Source organism: Vicia villosa, linkage group LG1 (genome assembly GCF_029867415.1).
Source record: "Vicia villosa cultivar HV-30 ecotype Madison, WI linkage group LG1, Vvil1.0, whole genome shotgun sequence".
NCBI classification, from domain to species: Eukaryota; Viridiplantae; Streptophyta; class Magnoliopsida; order Fabales; family Fabaceae; genus Vicia; species Vicia villosa.
The window spans coordinates 97,163,698-97,188,604 of NC_081180.1; the positions used below are offsets into that span (position 1 = coordinate 97,163,698).

At 35.6% G+C, this 24,907-nt stretch overlaps 2 protein-coding genes across 2 annotated transcripts; both read right to left on the reverse strand.

Moving 5' to 3' along the window:
- Window positions 1-11,803: 11,803 nt before the first annotated feature.
- LOC131649824 (F-box protein At4g22390-like) lies at window positions 11,804-12,739 on the reverse strand. The gene has a single exon (XM_058919581.1). The coding sequence runs from the start codon at window positions 12,737-12,739 to the stop codon at window positions 11,804-11,806; it is 936 nt and encodes a 311-aa protein (XP_058775564.1).
- Window positions 12,740-18,202: 5,463 nt separating this feature from the next.
- Window positions 18,203-19,405, reverse strand: LOC131649831 (putative F-box protein At3g16210). Its single transcript, XM_058919586.1, has one exon. It carries the CDS (start codon window positions 19,403-19,405, stop codon window positions 18,203-18,205), a length of 1,203 nt encoding a protein of 400 aa, XP_058775569.1.
- Window positions 19,406-24,907: the final 5,502 nt, after the last annotated feature.

Here is a 24,907-nt window from a genome sequence, read left to right on the forward strand (position 1 = left end):
CTTTTAGGTTATTGTAGCAACAAAAAATAAACTATGCTCCTGCCTGAAAGATATAGAGTAAAAAAACAAAGTGAGTTATAACTCAACATTTATTTATTTTCCATTATAATATTTTTTTTTAATAATTACATTAAAAAAAATGTTAGAAGTTTGTGATTCCTTGTTCGATATATTATATGAATTGAGAACTATTTTATTTCAGTAAAAGAACGTTTTTTTTATAAGGAAACACAAACAAAATCTACTCTTTGAATAAAAGAGATATATATTTTCAAATCAAATAAACTAAATGTATAGGTAAACAAAATCTACTCAAATCAATTAAATAAAATTGATAGAATGTAAATAAAATCTACTCAAATCAAGGAGATATATACTGAAACAAAATATCTGGTAAAATAAAATTTAACTGATATCAATAATGAATAATTAAGATAAAAATTAAGATAAAAATAATAATAATAATATGACTGCAAAAAGACTTACTTTGGCAGAAATTACTCAGAACTTGAATTGATATTCTTGAATAGAACGTATGGAAATTCATAGAATTATCTTATATATATATACTAACATCATCATGCTTTACGAACCAACCAATGTGTCCTTTGGGAATTTTGTTTCCTTTCTTAGAATTCTACCAACCGTCGCAACGTTTAAAATTAAAATTTTGTTTGCATTTAAAGATTTAATAAAAGCGGAAAATTTACATTTTTCGTTTCACTATTTTTCATAATAAATTTAAAAAATTTAAGTGCAATTTTTTTATATAGAAAGTATTAAAATTATTTGTAATATAATTTTGGAAACTAAAAATTGCTTATTTTTATGGGGACCGAAAAGAACAATTAATAATTTTGTAAATGTAAATTTTTTTACACTATCAATGTATCTAGCCACTCAATTATATTATTTTTAAAAAAATGAAAATAAAAGTCAAACAATTCTAACAAATTAAAGGTTGTGATCCAATTAAATTCTTAATAATTTTGTAAGTAAAAAAAATATTTTAATCTATTTTAAAGGGAATTTTTTGAGCAAGTATTAAGATACACATTCTAACACATTCTTTTTTTTTTTATTGAAAGTTAAATTTAACTCACTAATGATAAATAATAAATAAAATTATAAATAGAGACAAATAATGAATAAAAAAATTTAAAATTAAAAGATTAGATTAATATAAAATATAGAAAAATTAAACTAGTAAAAATTTATATAAATATATAAAAAGCTATAATAAATAAAATAAAATGTATATGAAAATAATGTAACTTGATTCATAAAATTGACGTCCTTACTTGGTATGATAGAGAATCTAAATTATTAATCATTGATTCTCGTAACTTATTTCATTAAACATGTGTTCTAACAAACTAATTGATTCTTGTACTCTACTAGATTAAACATATACTCAGTATTTACAATCGGAAAAAAAATCAACTTTAAACTATCGGAATTGTGATAAGAAAACAATTATACTTGTGATAATAGTTCGAACATACAAACCTTTAAAGCAGGTCTTGCACAAACCAGATTTAGTAAGACGAGTGAGGAAAGAATCGATCAAATGATAGGAATTAAATGATAGGAATTTCATTTAGTTGAGATGGAACCAAGTGGCATTGTGGTAAATAAAGTCTAGTTGGGGGATATTATGGTCATTGCACCTAACACTAAGACTTAAGGGATTGTTTGGCTGAGTTCATTTTCTTGTCTTTGGGACAAAACAGAATTTTGGGAGAAAGAAAAGGAAAGAAACGTGAAACAAGAAGGAAGAGGAGGAAGACCCACATCACAACTTCACCTTCTACCTTGCATGCTCCTTTGATTCAGCAATATCCTTCATCTTCTTCTGATTTTCGCAGCTTCTTCTTCAGCTTAGTCAGGTGAGTCTCATAGATAGAAACCTTGGGGTATTCTATGGGGTTAATGCCATGATTGGGGTTAAGGGTTTTTTAGAGTAAATGTTCAATGATCTTACAAATTGCATGTCTAACCCTTCATCCTAGTAATAATGAGTATATGTATGTTTACTATAGCTTGTTATTTGATCATCCATGGCTGCATGTAGAAATTTGGGGATTGGGGACCCCAAATGCGTTTCTGCATTTTGCTGATTTTGCAGAGTTCGCTGCAGCGAACTTTCATTCGCTGTAGCGAATGGTTCGCTGTAGCGAACTGTGTAGCGAATAAACCTGGGAGCAGAATTGATTTATTCGCTGTAGCGAACTTTCATTCGCTGTAGCGAATCGGGGCTTCGCTGTAGCGAACTAACCTGAATTTGAATAAGTTTGCTTCTGTTTGAGTTCGCTGTAGCGAACAGAAGTTCGCTGTAGCGAACTAGTCTGATGCAGAATTGATATTTCTCCCATTTGAGTGCAGTTTCGCTTCGTATCGAAATCGAAGGCCTCTTATGACTTGTATGGCATTTTGATATATGTTTTAATTGTAAAAGACCATGATATGAATGAAATCCCTTGGATATGCTTGTATGTTGTGAGATACAAATGGTGTGGATTATATCGTGGTATTATTATTATTATTTATTTCGTTTGTTCCGGTTGAACATTCGAATGTGTTTTCCTGTGTGATGGCTGATACCGTGCTATGTGATCTCGGTGATGTGTGATTATGCTTGAATCGGAGTAGGCCTATACTATTAGGGGGTAAATCGCATAGAACATTTATTACCGTTGCGATGTGCTTGTGAGGGCCGTAGGGGGCATTTCCACACTTGCGTTACACATCAGCGTTCTCAGTATGTTCTACACACCTGAGCTACCATTGCGATGTGCTTGTGAGGGTCGTAGGGGGCACTTCCACACTTGCGTTACACATCAGCGTGCTTGGTATGGTGGAGAAGTAATGCCATGTAGGCGACATTACTTCCGATTCACCTCTAGTGATGCCACGTAGGCAAGATCACTAGGCTTTCGCCCGGTGGGCTTGTATGTCAAGAAGGCGTGTTTGCACTCGGCGTAACTCATCTGCGTGTGGACAATGATGGGGCCGGACGCCATTTAGGCAATATCACGGTGACAACTCATCTCGGATGGATTCCATTTAGGAAGAGTATCCGATTGGTCTTGCGATGTGCTTGTGCAAGTCTTTTGACGCTATGTACTTGGTTACTCACCGAGGGTGTGGATGGCGTGGCCTAATGAGTGGGACGTAAACTTACTCCTGGATTCCTCGTACATGGGTACGGGTCTGCATACCTGTTTGTGATGGCGTTAAGCCTGTTGTTGTTGATGCCTCATTGGATAGTTATGGGACTTCCATTGATGGTGTAACCTTGTTTGTGCTTGTACCTAGCCGTGAGGATAACCCGGATTCTCGGTGAATCCGTTGATTGCATGTTCCCTGTAGAACCGAGTGAACCCGTAAGATAGGGAGACTCACTGAGATTTAGTAATCTCACCCCATTCCAATTATTCTTTTTACAGGTGGTTCGAGGCAGGATCGAGGCAAGGGTAAGATGGCTTAGCTTCGAGTTGATGCTTCTTGGCGATGCGTTCTTTTGTAGTTCATGATCTTTTGTACTATCATCTTTTGTACCATGGATATGTATTTGTACTAGTTGGAACTCATGTATTTTGGCCATGACAGTTTGGGCTTTTGTACTTGTACTTATACATTATCTATTCCGCTGCTTATGTTTATGATTTTCGAGTACCATTTTAATTCCATATACGTATATCCTAGGCAATGTATGTATGGGGTGTTACAGTTGGTATCAGAGCAGGTCGAACCTCGGCTTTGCCACGAAACATCATAAGTCAGCATAGTTCTGCCTCATATGTGTAGTGTTGGCATGATTCCTTATGTCTTTCTTATGGCATTAAGCCTGATCAACTTGATTCCGTGTGTAGGACAAACAGGAAGATGGCTGATCCACGCAGAGGTCCCGGAAGGCCCAGGACGAGGAATGTGGAGACTGAGCCTGAAACTGAGAATGCGGGTGTGCCTTGGGTGTAGATAATGCAACAGATGCAACAGCAGAATCAGATGATGATGCAGATGATGCAAGGCATGCAAGGGCAACAACCAACCGCTCCTGCTCCTACTCCTCAAGCTGTAGCAGGGCCTGATTTTCGCGCCTTCTTTCGGATGGATCCGCCAGAGTTCTTGGGTGGCTTAGATCCTGTGATTGCTCATGATTGGTTGTATGGCATGGAGATGATATTCTAGGCTATTCAGTGCACAGAGGAAGAGAAGGTGATCTTTGCTGCTCAGAAAATGAAGGGACCAGCAGGTAGATGGTGGAATACGGAGTCTACGTATTTTACTAATCAAGGAATCCCAAAGGATTGGCAACATTTCAAGACAGCTTTCTTGGAGAAGTACTACCCCAACAGTGTGCGTGCTTTGAAGGAGCGTGAGTTTCAGTCCTTCAAACAAGGCAACATGTCGGTGTCTGAATATGCTGAGAAGTTTGAGGACATGGCTGCTTATTCTAGACAAGCAGCTTATGCACCAGATGAGTTGTGGAAGATTGATCAGTTCCTTATGGGGCTGAATGCTGATATTGTACACAGTGTGTCTCAGAGGGAGTTTACCACTTATGCTGAGTGTTTGAGGCAATGCTATGTTGCTGAAAACACATTGAAGAGGGTTCAGGAAGAGAAAGAGCAGAACAAGCCGGTTCGTAGGGATCAAGGGAGATCGGGACAGCATTTGAAACCCTGCAATTCTCCATTTATGAAGAAACCAATTTACGGGGATCGCTCTAATCCATCTCCACAATGTGGGAAGTGCAACAGGAAACATTTTGGGCATTGTAGACCGGATGTTGGGGTCTGTTTCAGGTGTCATCATCCAGGACATATCGCGAGGGATTGTACTGCCCCAAATGTTCCTGAGAAGACTAAGGGCCGTGTTTTTACCTTGGATGCTAGGAAGGCTCAAGGAAACACTAATCTAGTTGCTGGTACGTGTTATGTTAATGATCAGCCCTTGTTTGTGCTAGTTGATTGTGGAGCAACACATTCTTTTATTTCTTATCCTTGTGTGCGGAGGCTTGGTTTTGAAACGAGTCTTCTTCCTAATCCTATGATTATCTCGTCGGCTACGGATGATGTAGTAGAAGCTCGAGAAATTTGCAAGGAGTGCTCTATTACCTTCAATGGTCGTAGATTCTTGATTGACCTCATTTGTATACCGCTTAAGAAGATCGATGTAGTACTGGGTATGGACTGGTTGACGGCAAACTCGGTGTACATCGGTTGTAAAGAGAAGGCTATCTTCATTCCTGCTGAGGAGACTACACCAACCGATGCCATTGAACATCTTCTTGAAGGTACGGTTAACATGATCAATTACCTTTTTGCTCAAGAGAAGTCTTTCCTTTTGGTTCTTACGTCGGACTCCAAGGACAAGAAGAGTGTATCGGAGATCCCAGTTGTGTGTGAATTTTCCGATGTTTTTCCTGAGGATGTTACTTCTCTTCCGCCGGAAAGGGAAGTTGAATTCTCTATTGATCTTGTTCCGGGTACCGCTCCAGTTTCTATTGCCCCTTATCGAATGTCTCCTGTAGAGCTAAGAGAGTTGAAGAGTCAGCTAGAAGAGTTGTTGGCGAAACACTTCATTCGTCCTAGTGTTTCTCCATGGGGAGCTCCAGTTTTGTTAGTGAAGAAGAAGGATGGTAGTATGCGTTTGTGCATCGACTATCGTCAGCTGAACAAGGTGACCATAAAGAATAAGTACCCTCTACCGCGGATTGATGACCTTCTGGATCAATTGAAAGGAGCCTGTGTGTTCTCGAAGATTGACCTAAGGTCGGGATATCATCAAATTCGGGTTAAGAGTTCGGATGTATCTAAGACTGCTTTTAGGACGAGATACGGTCATTATGAGTTCTTGGTTATGCCATTCGGGGTAACCAATGCTCCTGCTGTCTTTATGGATTACATGAACCGGGTGTTTCAACCATATTTGGATCAGTTCGTGGTAATCTTTATAGACGACATATTGATATACTCTCGGACTATCGAAGAGCACATGGAGCATTTGAGGATTGTGTTGTCGGTTCTCAGAGAAAAGCATTTGTTTGCGAAGTTTAGCAAGTGTGAGTTCTGGATGTCCGAAGTCAAGTTTCTTGGACATGTCATATCGGGCGGCGGCGTAGCTGTGGACCCTTCAAAGGTAGAAGCAGTGATAAATTGGGAACGACCCAAGAATGCAACTGAAGTCCGTAGTTTCCTAGGCTTGGCAGGCTACTATCGGAGGTTCATTATGGGATTTTCCAAATTGGCATTACCTTTGACCAGACTTACAAGGAAGGAAGTTTCTTTCGATTGGAATTTAGAATGTGAGAAGAGTTTTCGGAAACTCAAGGAGAAACTGACTACTACTCCAGTGTTGGTAATCCCAGATCCAAACCGATCTTACGAAGTGTTCTGCGATGCTTCTAAGAAAGGCTTGGGTGGAGTGTTGATGCAAGATGGACAGGTTGTAGCTTATGCATCTAGACAGTTGAGATCTCATGAAGAGAATTATCCTACTCATGACCTTGAACTCGCTGCAATTGTGTTCGCGCTCAAGGTGTGGCGACATTATTTGTATGGAGTTCACTTTGAGATGTTTAGCGATCATAAGAGTTTGAAGTATCTTTTCGATCAGAAGGAACTCAACATGCGTCAGAGGAGATGGATGGAATATCTTAAGGACTTTGACTTTGATTTGAAGTACCATCCCGGTAAAGCTAATAAGGTAGCGGATGCCTTGAGTAGAAAAGAGATAAAAGTTGCAGAACTGATGATGTTGGAGTTTGGCCTTATGGAGAAGTTTAGAAATTTGGATTTACAATTTGAGTGGGAGCCAACGGGTGTGTTGATTAGTAACTTGTGTATTGAGAATGAGTTGCGGGAAAGGATCCGTCAAGCACAGTGGAATGATGTAGAATTGCAGGCTAAAGCAAACCTTCCAGAATTCGTTCGTACATCTGATGGACTCATTCTTTTTGGAGGAAGGATGTGTGTGCCAAATGACGCGGAATTAAAGAGATTAATTTTGGACGAGGCTCACAAGAGCAAATTCACCATCCATCCCGGATCGATCAAGATGTATCAAGACTTGAAAGGGAATTTTTGGTGGCCTGGTATGAAGAGAGATGTGGCTGATTATGTAGAGCAGTGCGTGATTTGCCAACAAGTGAAGATAGAGCACCAAAGGCCTGGTGGTATGCTGCAACCATTGGATATTCCTGTTTGGAAATGGGACAGTATATCCATGGACTTCATTGTGGGACTACCGCGGGTATTAGGTGGGCATGACTCGATATGGGTGATAGTGGACCGTTTGACTAAGTCCGCGCATTTCTTACCGGTTAAGACAAATCACAAGGTTTCTCACCTTGCGAGGCTTTTTGTAGTAGAGATTGTAAGATTGCATGGTGTACCTTCAAGCATTGTGTCGGATAGAGATCCGAAGTTCACTTCCCGATTTTGGAAAGCTTTTCATCAAGAGATGGGTACAGATCTGAATTTGAGCACTTCTAACCACCCTCAGACAGATGGACAAACATAAAGGACTATTCAGACCATTGAGGATATGCTGAGGGCATGTATCTTGGAAATTGGTGGAAGTTGGAAAGATAACTTACCCTTGATAGAATTCGCATATAATAACAGTTATCACGCGAGTATCAGTATGGCCCCATACGAAGCCTTGTATGGGAGGAAATGTCGATCACCTTTATGTTGGTCTGAAGTTGGTGAGAAGGGAATTCTTGGACCGGAGATAATTCAAGAAACCACAGAGAAGGTTAAGATGATCCGAGATAAGATGAAACAAGCTCAAGATCGACAGAAGAGTTATGCGGACAAACGAAGGAGACCGTTGGAATTTGATGTAGGAGATCATGTGTTCTTGAAGGTGACTCCGAGGTTGAGGTTGAAAGGACCGTTTAAGACGCGCAAGCTTAGCCCGAGATACGTAGGGCTGCCTCCTTCACTATCCGGGCTGCATGACGTTTTCCATGTGTCTCAGTTGCGGAAGTTTGTGCCAAATTCATTTCATCCTATCCTACCAGATACGATTGAAGTAGAGCCAGATCTTTCTTTCCAACCGAAACCTTGTCGTATCTTGGAGTATGCTAGCAAGTCGTTGAGAAGCAAAGAGATACCTCTTGTGAAGGTATTGTGGGAAGAGTCACGTCCTAACGAAGCAACATGGGAGCTCGAATCAGAGATGCGGGAGTTGTATCCTCACTTATTCTGGTAAGTTTTCGAATTCGAGGACGAATTCTATTTAAGGGGGGGAGAATGTAATATTCTAATTTTTCATTAAGAGATTAAATGATAGGAATTTCATTTAGTTGAGATGGAACCAAGTGGCATTGTGGTAAATAAAGTCTAGTTGGGGGATATTGTGGTCATTGCACCTAACACTAAGACTTAAGGGGTTGTTTGGCTGACTTCATTTTCTTGTCTTTGGAACAAAACAGAATTTTGGGAGAAAGAAAAGGAAAGAAACGTGAAACAAGAAGGAAGAGGAGGAAGACCCACATCACAACTTCACCTTCTACCTTGCATGCTCCTTTGATTCAGCAATATCCTTCATCTTCTTCTGATTTTCGCAGCTTCTTCTTCAGCTTAGTCAGGTGAGTCTCATAGATAGAAACCTTGGGGTATTCTATGGGGTTAATGCCATGGTTGGGGTTAAGGGTTTTTGAGAGTAAATGTTCAATGATCTTACAAATTGCATGTCTAACCCTTCATCCTAGTAATAATGAGTATATGTATGTTTACTATAGCTTGTTATTTGATCATCCATGGCTGCATGTAGAAATTTAGGGATTGGGGACCCCAAATGCGTTTCTGCATTTTGCTGATTTTGCAGAGTTCGCTGCAGCGAACTTTCATTCGCTGTAGCGAATGGTTCGCTGTAGCGAACTGTGTAGCGAATAAACCTGGGAGCAGAATTGATTTATTCGCTGTAGCGAACTTTCATTCGCTGTAGCGAATCGGGGCTTCGCTGTAGCGAACTAACCTGAATTTGAATAAGTTTGCTTCTGTTTGAGTTCGTTGTAGCGAACAGAAGTTCGTTGTAGCGAACTAGTCTGATGCAGAATTGATATTTCTCCCATTTGAGTGCAGTTTCGCTTCGTATCGAAATCGAAGGCCTCTTATGACTTGTATGGCATTTTGATATATGTTTTAATTGTAAAAGACCATGATATGAATGAAATCCCTTGGATATGCTTGTATGTTGTGATATACAAATGGTGTGGATTATATCGTGGTATTATTATTATTTATTTCGTTTGTTCCGGTTGAACATTCGAATGTGTTTGCCTGTGTGATGGCTGATACCGTGCTATGTGATCTCGGTGATGTGTGATTATGCTTGAATCGGAGTAGGCCTATACTATTAGGGGGTAAATCGCATAGAACATTTATTACCGTTGCGATGTGCTTGTGAGGGCCGTAGGGGGCATTTCCACACTTGCGTTACACATCAGCGTTCTCAGTATGTTCTACACACCTGAGCTACCATTGCGATGTGCTTGTGAGGGCCGTAGGGGGCACTTCCACACTTGCGTTACACATCAGCGTGCTTGGTATGGTGGAGAAGTAATGCCATGTAGGCGACATTACTTCCGATTCACCTCTAGTGATGCCACGTAGGCAAGATCACTAGGCTTTCGCCCGGTGGGCTTGTATTGTCAAGAAGGCGTGTTTGCACTCGGCGTAACTCATCTGCGTGTGGACAATGATGGGGCCGGACGCCATTTAGGCAATATCACGGTGACAACTCATCTCGGATGGATTCCATTTAGGAAGAGTATCCGATTGGTCTTGCGATGTGCTTGTGCAAGTCTTTTGACGCTATGTACTTGGTTACTCACCGAGGGTGTGGATGGCGTGGCCTAATGAGTGGGACGTAAACTTACTCCTGGATTCCTCGTACATGGGTACGGGTCTGCATACCTGTTTGTGATGGCGTTAAGCCTGTTGTTGTTGATGCCTCATTGGATAGTTATGGGACTTCCATTGATGGTGTAACCTTGTTTGTGCTTGTACCTAGCCGTGAGGATAACCCGGATTCTCGGTGAATCCGTTGATTGCATGTTCCCTGTAGAACCGAGTGAACCCGTAAGATAGGGAGACTCACTGAGATTTAGTAATCTCACCCCATTCCAATTATTCTTTTTACAGGTGGTTCGAGGCAGGATCGAGGCAAGGGTAAGATGGCTTAGCTTCGAGTTGATGCTTCTTGGCGATGCGTTCTTTTGTAGTTCATGATCTTTTGTACTATAATCTTTTGTACCATGGATATGTATTTGTACTAGTTGGAACTCATGTATTTTGGCCATGACAGTTTGGGCTTTTGTACTTGTACTTATACATTATCTATTCCGCTGCTTATGTTTATGATTTTCGAGTACCATTTTAATGCCATAAATGTATATCCTAGGCAATGTATGTATGGGGTGTTACAACATCGAAAGAGAAATTGCTGCAAGTATTGATTTCGAGACTATTATTGGTGATTTCAAGCTACTCAAAAACTGTAGAGCATTACTTTATGTATTTTTATGCAATAATTTTTAATTATTTCATGTTCAACTTTATGTTTATTACAATTTAGATATTTTATATACATTATGGTATGAATATTTGATTTATAAATTATAGTTTAATTTAGCAGCCACCCCATAAAATTTATTCTGGTTCCGCCACTGCATATACATTATAGAGACAATGATATGTTATCCCATACACCCAAGTATACTATAAATTATAGTATACATGATTATTTTAAAAAAATATTGAATAGTTAATTAAGGAATATTTCAATTAATATAAAGATTAAAATTAGTAACCGGTCTGATTTGTGATTTGTTAACAAATGTCAACATAAATTGACAAAAATTATTTTTCGTTAAATGTCATAAGTATGAATATTTAGAGGGCCTCTTAGCACGATAAGAATGAGATATTATGAGCACCAAAAACTTCTACTAATACGTCGTAAGTATACATAGTTAGAGAGGTAACTATGGATCCTAAATAATGGTACACAATATTATTTTATTGAGTATTCTATGGATCCTAGCATATTTATATGATTTAAATAGAGCTTTAAAAAACTACCTATATTATTTTTTTTCCGTATATTTATTCTCACGCACGCCTTTATTACATGTAAAGGCATGAAAGATCATGTGAAATAAAAAAATTTGATAAATCAATTTCGACGGTGAAAATTACAAATATTGAACCTAACAATAAATTAAATTTGTAAAAAAGATAAATGCATTCACAACCTATCATGATTTACTTTCAATAGATTTTTTTAATCTACATGTTCGTTCCAATCAACCATAACTATTATACCAAAAAATGGTAAAAACTTAATACCAATCATTTAAAAATATATGATAATTTAGATTTATTTCAACTTCATATAAACAACAAATTCATAAATTAATCTTTTATAAATCAATTGAATAAACTATGACAAAATATAATAATAATAGTAATAATAATAATAATAATAATAATGAAAAGAACAAACAATAAAAATAAGAAATTGATAATTAAACAGAGAATAATCTCATACAGTAGTTGTTACAATTTTTTTTAATAATACCACTAAGATTAGAGTCTGTAGTCTCTCACAAACCCAATCAAACAATAACAAATTAAATTAATCTCATTCTTTTACAATTACTCGTATATAATTTAGGACTAATTAAATCGACCTTGCGCTTACGCCTAACGTATACATTGATAATTGGAGGTCTACGAACAATGAGGTCCATTCCTGCTGTTGGTGAATAGTTTTTCTCATATTATACTAGAGAATTATGTTGTTTACCTTCAAGCTTCTCAAATATATGAGTAATTAAATGGTCAAACCAGGTTAGCTTATTGTTTGTTATTTCTTCATTCTTTTTCGCCCTAATAGGATGCATAAGACTAGGTGTCATCCCAATAACAATAAGTTTGGTCCATGACTTCTTCACGCCGATTTCACCTAAAATTGATATGTGAAGTGTAGTCGTAGACTTATGATATGATATTAAGCCAATGAACTTTTGTAACACAATCAGTTGTATCCCTTCTCCTTCCCGATCAAAAGTTTCATCCATGTAAGGTATATATGTTTTTTTGAAGACTTCATTGTTTAAATAAAATGATATTAAACATAGTCTATCTTTATAACCTTTATAACGTACAGACAACCAATGACATGTTCCGTCGGTGTAAACATAGAGATCCTGACGATTCGAATAAGAAGCAGGCATCTTAAATTTAAGTTCACTCCAACAATTATTTCTTAACCTATATATCTCCCAAAAGATGTGTAGATAATGAGTTAGAGGAATTTGTACACAACGAACCACCTTATAGTCATTGTTAACTTGGTCATAACCAAATCCATGAACATAAAACTCTGGCCATTCATCATCATGGGGAGAAGATTCAATGAGACGTGACACACGCAAGCTGGGAGGAATGATCTTGATTTCTTCGGTGGTTGGGTTCCACAATACAACTCTTTGAGGTTGTGTATATAAAGATTCAATCAGACAAAATATGCCTTTAACACTAGAAAAGCCAAATATATCAAACTCTTGAATGTTAAATGAAGTTGGAAAATCTAATTTAGTCTTCTTCTCGAATCTTTCTCCACGAAAATAATCCAACTCATTTTCGGATAAATATAACGGTAGAAATGAATCACCAGGATTGTTATATATTACGTTATTCTTGAGCTTGATCATGAAAGATGAATCTAAAGACCATGATTTTTGTAAACAAGAAAATCGATGCAAAGATTTAAGAGGGAGTTTTTATAAAATTGAGAAGGCAGCATCATCAGGTATATAACTTTTAGTCATCTTATAGGTTATTGTAGCAACAAAAAATAAACTATGCTCCTGCCTGAAAGATATAGAGTAAAAAAACAAAGTGAGTTATAACTCAACATTTATTGAGAACTATTTTATTTCAGTAAAAGAACGTTTTTTTTTATAAGGAAACACAAACAAAATCTACTCTTCGAATAAAAGAGATATATATTTTCAAATCAAATAAACTAAATTGATAGGTAAACAAAATCTACTCAAATCAAATAAATAAAATTGATAGAATGTAAATAAAATCTACTCAAATCAAGGAGATATATACTGAAACAAAATATCTGGTAAAATAAAACTTAACTGATATCAATAATGAATAATTAAGATAAAAATTAAGATAAAAATAATAATGATAATATGACTGCAAAAAGACTTACTTTGGCAGAAATTACTCAGAACTTGAATTCATATTCTTGAATAGAACGTATGGAAATTCATAAATTATCTTCAATATATACACTAACATCATCATGCTTTACGAACCAACCAATGTGTCCTTTCCTTTCTTAGAATTCTACCAACCGTCACAACGTTTAAATTTAAAATTTTGTTTGCATTTAAAGATTTAATAAAAGCGGAAAATTTACATTTTTCGTTTCACTATTTTTCATAATAAATTTAAAAATTTTAAGTGCAATTTTTTTATATAGAAAGTATTAAAATTATTTGTAATTTAATTTTGGAAACTAAAAATTGCTTATTTTTATGGGGACCGAAAAGAACAATTAATAATTTTGTAAATGTAAATTTTTGTACACTATCAATGTATCTAGCCACTCAATTATATTATTTTTAAAAAAACGAAAATAAAAGTCAAACAATTCTAACAAATTAAAGGTTGTGATCCAATTAAATTCTTAATAATTCTGTAAGTAAAAAAATATATAATTTAATCTATTTTAAAGGGAATTTTTTCAGCAAGTATTAAGATACACATTCTAACACATTCTTTTTTTTATTGAAAGTTAAATTTAACTCACTAATGATAAATAATAAATAAAATTAAAAATAGAAACAAAGAATGAATAAAAAAAAATTTAAAATTAAAAGATTAAATTAATATAAAATATAGAAAAATTAAACTAGTAAAAATTTATATAAATATATAAAAAGCTCTATTAAATAAAATAAAATGTATATGAAAATAATGTAACTTGATTCATAAAATTGACGTCCTTACTTGGTATGATAGAGAATCTAAATTATTAAACTTTGATTCTCGTAACTTATTTCATTAAACATGTGTCCTTACAAACTAATTGATTCTTGTACTCTACTAGATTAAACATATACTCAGTATTTACAATCGAAAAAAATTCAACTTTAAACTATCGGATTTGTGATAAGAAAACAATTATACTTGTGATAATAGTTCGAACATACAAACCTTTAAAGCAGGTCTTGCACAAACCAGATTTAGTAAGACGAGTGAGGAAAGAGTCGATCAAGATATTTGGATTCGATATCTCATTTGAGCCTACAACAAACTTAAAGCTTAAATCTTTTCATATCTCATCACAGAAATGACGTCAGTCACTTAAGAACCATTCACAAAGTGGACCGACTTCACAGACGAGTCGTGAAATAATAGACGAATTATCGTGGGGGCTCATCCTTGAGAGAGATTAAGGATTGTTAGTAGAAATATCCTCACGTTTCAAATTTCCTACCACTATGTTCGTATTCAATTATAGGAGAAAGGCTGTACAAAAGAAACATGTCCACCATTTTGTTAAAATGTATAGAAGAAGAGAAAACCAGAAATTTTCTTGTTAAAGTACATGAAGGTATATCGAGGCAACATCTAGGAGGAAAAGCCATCGCCACAAAGATTCTCAAGGCCGATTACTATTGGCCTTCAATGGTTCAAAAAGTCAACAATTAGAGCAAAAAATGTGAACAATCTCAGAAGCATGGTGACATTCATATCATGTAACGCCCCAGACTGCTTTCGGGATGAACGACTGGCCCCACAAACTAACACGAGTCTTTTCAGCATGCTTTGACCTCACTCACACGCTTTCTGGGACACTTCCCAGAAGGTCACCCATCCCAATACTACTCCAAGTCAAGCACGCTTAACTGTGGAGTTCTTATGGAATGAGCTACCGAAAAGAAGATGCATCTTGTTGGTATAGGTAGTACTGATCGGTCACCATTTCTACTTAATTTCGTCATAAATTCGGCATAAGATCGTCATACTTGGTAACACTTTGTGGTTGTTTTTAAGTGTTTTTCTTTGATTCATCTAATTCTAGTTATTTTGTGTGCATTTTGTTTTTGTGCCATTTATCTTTGTCTATTAGGTGCTTTTGATCTCTCTACTTGGTGGTTGTAGGTTAATTCTGGATCAGATGGAAATTGCACAAGTGTTGGTGTAACAGAAGCTGAAAATCGTGACAGACGTGTAGTATTTTGATCATAACTGAAGCTTCGTAACTCGGAATGACGCGGTTCCGGTGGCAAAATTTCGCTAACGAAAAGTGCTACAACTTTGATGTTGAAGTCAAAGCCAAAAGAGGCAGGGTCGGACACGGTCAGACTGTATCAAGTGACACGGCCGTGTCCGACCTGCTGAAAAATTCTCCCCAAAAGTGGCAGAAGCTGACACGGTCAGCCCGTGTCAAGTGACACGGCCGTGTCAGCCTGTGCGGACAAAATTTCTGATTTTCTATGTTTTTACAATTTTAAAGTTCCGGGGCAATTTGGGTATTCGGGCTGAGATCTGAAAACCTAGAGGGATTAAAAGAGGATTGAGAGACAAGGAGAAGACACTTTTGATCGTACGATAGAATTCCAGAGCAGAGAAAGATAGCTTCATCAAGGTGCTGGAAGATGAAGAGATTCAACGGTGGACACCATTGAAGATCTGAGTTCTCCTAATCTTTGTAAATGTCTAAACTTTTTGATTTTGGTTTCTTGAATAGTATGAGAGGCTAAACCCCCCAATGCCAAGGGGGTGTCCCTGATTTGAATTGTAATGACTTTGAGTTCCGTATTTCTTTAATCAAGTATTTGTATTATGCAATTTGATTGTTTAATGTTTTTATGCTTTCTTTGTCGGCAAAACAAAGATTGATCTACGGTTAACAATTTGTAGGACTACGGTTGTTAAGGTTTTTAAACAATTAGATCTTATAGTTATCACCTAGGACTAAGGATATTGAAAGGTTATTTGAACATTCTTGATTAATTACATCTTTGGTTTCCAAACCTTTGTTTCTAAGGACTTAGGCATTAGGATTGCAACCCAAAAGGTTTTCACTAAGGACTTAGGAAAACACCCTTAAGAACAAATAGTTGCATCCTATGAACTTATTAAAGAGATCTTTTTACAGAGTCATTATAAGGCAAATCATACACCTACCTTGGCATTATCCTAAATTATATCTAAAAGTCAAACTCTAATTTAAGCTTATTTTTATTAATTTTATTTGAATTCACTTATTGCATTATAACAAAAACACCTATATGCCATTTTGTTTAATTGACTATTACAATAATTTATATTTACTATGCAATCCTCATGATCGATACTTGGGGTAAAACCCATTAGAACTACACCGGTAAAAATAGTACACTTGCTATTTTTCCGATCAAGTACCCATCAATCCTTATAAGCTTTTCCTTCAACCATGCAGTCCCATACCTGCACGGCCTCAGGATCCCTCTCATTCCGATGTGGCGACCACCCTAGCCCCCATTGGCCTCAGGTGTTCCATGCGGTGCAACCACCCCTCGCCTTCTTCGGCCTCGAGTGTTACATATCACCCTGCCATTCAATCTCAACATGTTAACTGGACCATGGACATTCTCCCAATGGGGCATAAATATCCTTGGCCTTTTTACACTGGCTTTGGAGTAACTAAATTTGTTATTATAGCTATAAACTATTTTTTCCAAATGGACTGATGCAGAAGCCTTAGCAAAGATCACAATGACTCTCCCTGTATCTACAATTACTACGGAAAGATTTTTTTTGACAATAAAAATGATCAAGACAAGATTGAGAAACAAAATGGAAGTTGATTTTCTAGGAGATAGCATGGAGGTTAACATCGAAAGAGAAATTGTTGCAAGTATTGATTTCGAGACTATTATTGGTGATTTCAAGCTACTCAAAAACTGTAGAGCATTACTTTATGTATTTTTATGCAATAATTTTTAATTATTTCATGTTCAACTTTATGTTTATTACAATTTAGATATTTTATATACATTATGGTATGAATATTTGATTTATAAATTATAGTTTAATTTAGCAGCCACCCCATAAAATTTATTCTGGTTCCGCCACTGCATATACATTATAGAGACAATGATATGTTATCCCATACACCAAGGTATACTATAAATTATAGTATACATGATTATTTTAAAAAAATATTGAATAGTTAATTAAGGAATATTTCAATTAATATAAAGATTAAAATTAGTAACCGGTCTGATTTGTGATTTGTTAACAAATGTCAACATAAATTGACAAAAATTATTTTTCGTTAAATGTCATAAGTATGCATATTTAGAGGGCCTCTTAGCACGATAAGAATGAGAGATTATGAGCACCAAAAACTTCTACTAATACGTCGTAAGTATACAAAGTTAGAGAGGTAACTATGGATCCTAAATAATGGTACACAATATTATTTTATTGAGCATTCTATGGATCCTAGCATATTTATATGATTTAAATAGAGCTTTAAAAAACTACCTATATTACTTTTTATTCCGTATATTTATTCTCACACACGCCTTTATTACATGTAAAGGCATGAAAGATCATGTGAAATAAAAAAATTTGATAAATCAATTTCGACGGTAAAAATTACAAATATTGAACCTAACAATAAATTAAATTTGTAAAAAAGATAAACGCATTCACAACCTATCATGATTTACTTTCAATAGATTTTTATAATCTACATGTTCGTTCCAATCAACCATAACTATTATACCAAAAAATGGTAAAAACTTAATACCAATCATTTAAAAATATATGATAATTTAGATTTATTTCAACTTCATATAGACAACAAATTCATAAATTAATCTTTTATAAATCAATTGAATAAACTATGACAAAATATAATAATAATAATAATAATAATAATAATAATAATAATAATAATAATAAAAAAATAATAATAATAATAATAATAATAATAATAATAATAATAATAATAATGAAAAGAACAAACAATAAAAATAAGAAATTGATAATTAAACAGAGAATAATCTCATACAGTAGTTGTTACAATTTTTTTTAATAATACCACTAAGATTAGAGTCTGTAGTCTCTCACAAACCCAATCAAACAATAACAAATTAAATTAATCTCATTCTTTTACAATTACTCGTATATAATTTAGGACTAATTAAATCGACCTTGCGCTTACGCCTAAGGTATACATTGATAATTGGAGGTCTACGAACAATGAGGTTCATTCCTGCTGTTGGTGAATAATTTTTCTCATAATATACTAGAGAAGTATGTTGTTTACCTTCAAGCTTCTCAAATATATGAGTAATTAAATGGTCAAACCAGGTTAGGTTATTGTTTGTTATTTCTTCATTCTTTTCCGCCCTGATAGGATGCATAAGACTAGGTGTCATCCCAATAACAATAAGTTTGGTCCATGACTTCTTCACGCCGATTTCACCTAAAATTGATATGTGAAGTGTAGTCGTAGACTTATGATATGATATTAAGCCAATGAACTTTTGTAACACAATCAGTTGTATCCCTTCTCCTTCCCGATCAAAAGTTTCATCCATGTAAGGTATATATGTTTTTTTGAAGACTTCATTGTTTAAATAAAATGATATTAAACATAGTCTATCTTTATAACCTTTATAGCGTACAGACAACCAATGACATGTTCCGTCGGTGTACACATAGAGATCCTGACGATCCGAATAAGAAGCAGGCATCTTAAATTTAAGTTCACTCCAACAATTATTTCTTAAGCTATATATCTCCCAAAAGATGTGTAGATAATGAGTTAGAGGAATTTGTACACAACGAACCACCTTATAGTCATTGTTAACTTGGTCATAACCAAATCCATGAACATAAAACTCTGGCCATTCATCATCATGGGGAGAAGATTCAATGAGACGTGACACACACAAGCTGGGAGGAATGATCTTGAATTCTTCGGTGGTTGGGTTCCACAATACAACTCTTTGAGGTTGTGTATATAAAGATTCAATCATACAAAATATGCCTTTAACACTAGAAAAGCCAAATATATCAAACTCTTGAATGTTAAATGAAGTTGGAAAATCTAATTTAGTCTTCTTCTCGAATCTTTCTTCACGAAAATAATACAACTCATTTTCAGATAAATATAACGGTAGAAATGAATCACCAGGATTGTTATATATTACGTTATTCTTGAGCTTGATCATGAAAGATGAATCTAGAGACCATGATTTTTGTAAACAAGAAAATCGATGCAAAGATTTAAGAGGGAGTTTTGATAAAATTGAGAAGGCAGCATCATCAGGTATATAACTTTTAGTCATCTTTTAGGTTATTGTAGCAACAAAAAATAAACTATGCTCCTGCCTGAAAGATATAGAGTAAAAAAACAAAGTGAGTTATAACTCAACATTTATTTATTTTCCATTATAATATTTTTTTAATAATTACATTAAAAAAAATGTTAGAAGTTTGTGATTCCTTGTTCGATATATTATATGAATTGAGAACTATTTTATTTCAGTAAAAGAACGTTTTTTTTTATAAGGAAACACAAACAAAATCTACTCTTCGAATAAAAGAGATATATATTTTCAAATCAAATAAACTAAATTGATAGGTAAACAAAATCTACTCAAATCAAATAAATAAAATTGATAGAATGTAAATAAAATCTACTCAAATCAAGGAGATATATACTGAAACAAAATATCTGGTAAAATAAAATTAAACTGATATCAATAATGAATAATTAAGATAAAAATAATAATGATAATATGACTGCAAAAAGACTTACTTTGGCAGAAATTACTCAGAACTTGAATTGATATTCTTGAATAGAACGTATGGAAATTCATAGAATTATCTTCAATATATATACTAACATCATCATGCTTTACGAACCAGCCAATGTGTCCTTTGGGAATTTTGTTTCCTTTCTTAGAATTCTACCAACCGTCACAACGTTTAAATTTAAAATTTTGTTTGCATTTAAAGATTTAATAAAAGCGGAAAATTTACATTTTTCATTTCACTATTTTTCATAATAAATTTAAAAATTTTAAGTGCAATTTTTTTATATAGAAAGTATTAAAATTATTTGTAATATAATTTTGGAAACTAAAAATTGCTTATTTTTATGGGGACCGAAAAGAACAATTAATAATTTTGTAAATGTAATTATTTTACACTATCAATGTATCTAGCCACTCAATTATATTATTTTTAAAAAAATGAAAATAAATGTCAAACAATTCTAACAAATTAAAGGTTGTGATCCAATTAAATTCTTAATAATTCTGTATGTAAAAAAAATATTTTAATCTATTTTAAAGGGAATTTTTTGAGCAAGTATTAAGATACACATTCTAACACATTGTAATATCCCATATTAACTTAAGCATTATTGTATATGTACTAGAAGCCTTAAATAGAATTGGGTAATTAGTTGGAAATGAACCAAGTGGCATTGTTGTAATTGCCACTCAGTTAAAGGACAATTTGGACATTATACATTGTGCATGTGGACTTAAGGCATGTTTGGAGTGATGGTGTTTCTTAAAACAGATTTTTATAAGTGGAGTGGAGAGTGTTAAGGAAGAGAAGCTCATGTGTTCATCTTCAAAACTCATTTTCGCAACTATGGTACAGCCCTCACTAAAAAGGTAATATCTCTCTGCTCGTAACTCCGATTGAGATGATTCTGGTCTTGTTGGAAAGCTTACGAATTTCTCTATGATTTGCATATATGGTTTGCATTTATAGGCACTATATTGATGGAGATAATCTGGTCTGAAGTTGAGTGATCCATGCTGAAAGTGTGAATATGAGGGTTACGGGATTGATGATGATGGGAGCAAAACCTTGATTAAGAAAGGATTGTGGGAGCAGCATTGTTATTATCTTCATCTCTGCAACTCAGAACCTTCAAGCTTGAGGTGAGTTCCATAGTTAGAGCTTGGGTAGAATTTGGGGTTTTGTGAAATTGCATGATATTGGGGTTAGAGTGAGGATGATCAATTGCATGTTAATTTAATCAGTCATATACTTGTTCCTTTGATGCAATTTTATGTTATGGAATGTTGAAATATGATGGAATTCGTATTTGGGTTGTTGGGTAATCTAAGGATGAGTTAGAACACTATTGGAACTGGTATATTGCAAGAAAAATGTGATTTTGGCTTCTGGTTCAGTAAGCAATCGATTGCAGGGGTCAAGCAATCGATTGCACTGTGAAAAATTGACATTCTGCGCTTCTGGTTCAGCGAGCAATCGATTGCACACTGGTGCAAATCGATTGCACCTGACAGAAAATTATTCCTTTATTGTTTCGACCATAACTTGAGTTCTACAACTCGAAACGAAGCCCGGTCGGAAGCGTTGGAAAGGTCTTTTAATGATCTTTATGAATGTGCTTAGATATAATGCTTTTAATTGATTTGAAAGTTATGGAAAATGGACTTTTAGTTACATGATGTTGGATTAACATTAATAGAATTAAGAAATGTATGTTTAATTCCCCGAGTGCGGTTTCGTTCCATGTCGGGAATCGGAAGCCTCTTTGTTATGAGACTAATGTGTGTCCATGTACGTTCTAAATAATTATATGGTCTGATTATGTTTAATATATTCCATGATCTAAACATATTTAACTCACATGTGACGAGTATGTACAAATGGCATGATATTTTTACGATGGATTTTGTCTAATATTATGTGCATATAATACAATGTAAATTGTTTTCCCGTCGTTCCGGTTGGACGTTCGTATGCTTGATTTTGTGAACTTGCCTTGGTTGAATATGCGTGAATCGGAGTATAACCGTACTACTAGGATAGTAAATCTTATTTACCCACTATGTGGATGCCCATTGGTAGCCTGTGTGGCGTTTGTGATATGTATTATATACTATGGATGATTTGGCTTTTATGCCTGTTGTATATACGTGTCTATATCCGTATATTTTGCGTTACCTGAGCTACTATTGCGGTGGAAGCAAGTGAGGGTCTTTAATGGTGTTTCCCACTTGGTAACTCACCTGCGTGATTAGTATGGTAAGTGGGTGATGCCACGTAGGCAATCACTGAATTACTTGCCTCTAGTAACGTCAATTAGACAATGTTACTAGGCTTTCGCCCGGTGGGCTTGTACGTCGAAAAGGACATATTGCACCTGTTTACTCACCTGCGTACAGAGGATGAATACCATTGCAGTGGAAGCAAGACCGGGGTCTTTAATGGCGTTTCCCACTTGGTAACTCACTGGCGTGCTTGGTGATGAGGTTGTAAATGCCACGTAGGCAATGGTACAACTTAACTCATCTCGGGTGGAATTCCATATAGGAATGACCCGAATTCATCGTGCGGTGTGCTTGTGCAAGTCTTTTGACATATATGTACTTGGATACTCACCGAGGGTACGTAGCAGAGGTAGCCTAGTCAGATGGGTATAACTCCTTGATTCCTCACATAAGGATGTGAGTTTGCATATTGTGAATTGTTGTTTTATTGAACGCCTCATTGGCTAGTTAAGGGAGTTCCAATTGTGGTGACACCCTTGTTTGTATTTGCACCTAAACGTGAGGCATAACCCCGGATTCTAGGTGAATCCGTTTATAATGCATGCACCCTGTAGAACCGAGTGAACCCGTAAGATGGGGGAACTCACTGAGATTTAGTAATCTCACCCCATTCCAATTATTATTATTTTCAGGAACAGGTTATAAGTGTTAGATTTGCTAGATGATCGGTTTCGAAGCTGCAGATGTGCAGAAGCAGGAAGACCTCTGTAGAAGTTACCTTTCCGCTGTGCAATGATGAAGACAAGCTTCTTGGATACTCTATAATTAAGATTTATGTTGTATTCAGTTTTTTTTCAATTCTTGTCTTTCACCTAGTTTATATGTTTCTTGTATCATAAATAACATTACCGCATATTATTCTAGACATATATGTACGGGGTGTTACACACATTCTTTTTTTTTATTGAAAGTTAAATTTAACTCACTAATGATAAATAATAAATAAAATTATAAATAGAGACAAATAATGAATAAAAAAAATTTAAATTAAAAGATTAAATTAATATAAAATATAGAAAAATTAAACTAGTAAAAATTTATATAAATATATAAAAAGCTATATTAAATAAAATAAAATGTATATGAAAATAATGTAACTTGATTCATAAAATTGACGTCCTTACTTGGTATGATAGAGAATCTAAATTATTAAACTTTGATTCTCGTAACTTATTTCATTAAACATGTGTTCTTACAAACTAATTGATTATTGTACTCTACTAGATTAAACATATACTCAGTATTTACAATCGAAAAAAATTCAACTTTAAACTATTGGATTTGTGATAAGAAAACAATTATACTTGTGATAATAGTTCGAACATACAAACCTTTAAAGCAGGTCTTGCACAAACCAGATTTAGTAAGACGAGTGAGGAAAGAGTCGATCAAGATATTTGGGTTCGATATCTCATTTGAGCCTACAACAAACTTAAAGCTTAAATCTTTTCAAATCTCATCACAGAAATGACGTCAGTCACTTAAGAACCATTCACAAAGTGGACCGTCTTCACAGACGAGTCGTGAAATAATAGACGAATTATCGTGGGGGCTCATCCTGAGAGAGATTAAGGATTGTTAGTAGAAATATCCTCACGTTTCAAATTTCCTACCATTATGTTCGTATTCAATTATAGGAGTAAGGCTGTACAAAAGAAACATGTCCACCATTTTGTTAAAATGTATAGAAGAAGAGAAATCCGGAAATTTTCTTGTTAAAGTACATGAAGGTATATCGAGGCAACATCTAGGAGGAAAAGCCATCACCACAAAGATTCTCAAGGCCGATTACTATTGGCCTTCAATGGTTCGAAAAGTCAACAATTAGAGCAAAAAATGTGAACAATCTCAGAAGCATGGTGACATTCATATCATGTAACGCCCCAGACTGCTTTCGGGATGATCGACTGGCCCCACAAACCAACACGAGTCTTTTCAGCATGCTTTGACCTCACTCACACGCTTTTTGGGAAACTTCCCAGAAGGTCACCCATCCCAATACTACTCCAAGTCAAGCTCGCTTAACTGTGGAGTTCTTATGGATTGAGCTACTGAAAAGAAGATGCATCTTGTTGGTATAGGTAGTACCCATCAATCCTTAAAAGTTTTTCCTTCAACCATGCAGTCCCATACCTGCACGGCCTCAGGATCCCTCTCATTCCGATGTGGCGACCACCCTAGCCCCCATTGGCCTCAGGTGTTCCATGCGGTGCAACCACCCCTCGCCTTCTTCGGCCTCGGGTGTTACATGCCCACCAGCTTCCGCATGGTTCGTCCTCGAACCACATCGTACTAGGAGAGGTCTGGCTCTGATACCATTTGTAACGCCCCAGACTGCTTTCGGGATGATCGACTGGCCTCACAAACCAACACGAGTCTTTTCAGCATGCTTTGACCTCACTCACACACTTTCTGGGAAACTTCACAGAAGGTCACCCATCCCAATACTACTCCAAGTCAAGCACGCTTAACTGTGGAGTTCTTATGGAATGAGCTACTGAAAAGAAGATGCATCTTGTTGGTATAGGTAGTACCCATCAATCCTTATAAGCTTTTCCTTCAACCATGCAGTCTCATACCTGCACGGCCTCAGGATCCCTCTCATTCCGATGTGGCGACCACCCTAGCCCCCATTGGCCTCAGATGTTTCATGCGGTGCAACCACCCCTCGCCTTCTTCGGCCTCGGGTGTTACATATCACCCTGCCATTCAATCTCAACATGTTAACTGGACCATGGACATTCT

Coding starts and splice junctions, on each gene's coding strand:
- LOC131649824 (XM_058919581.1), bottom strand. CDS start 12,739: ATGATCAAGCTCAAGAATAACGTAATATATAACAATCCTGGTGATTCA.
- LOC131649831 (XM_058919586.1), bottom strand. CDS start 19,405: ATGACTAAAAGTTATATACCTGATGATGCTGCCTTCTCAATTTTATCA.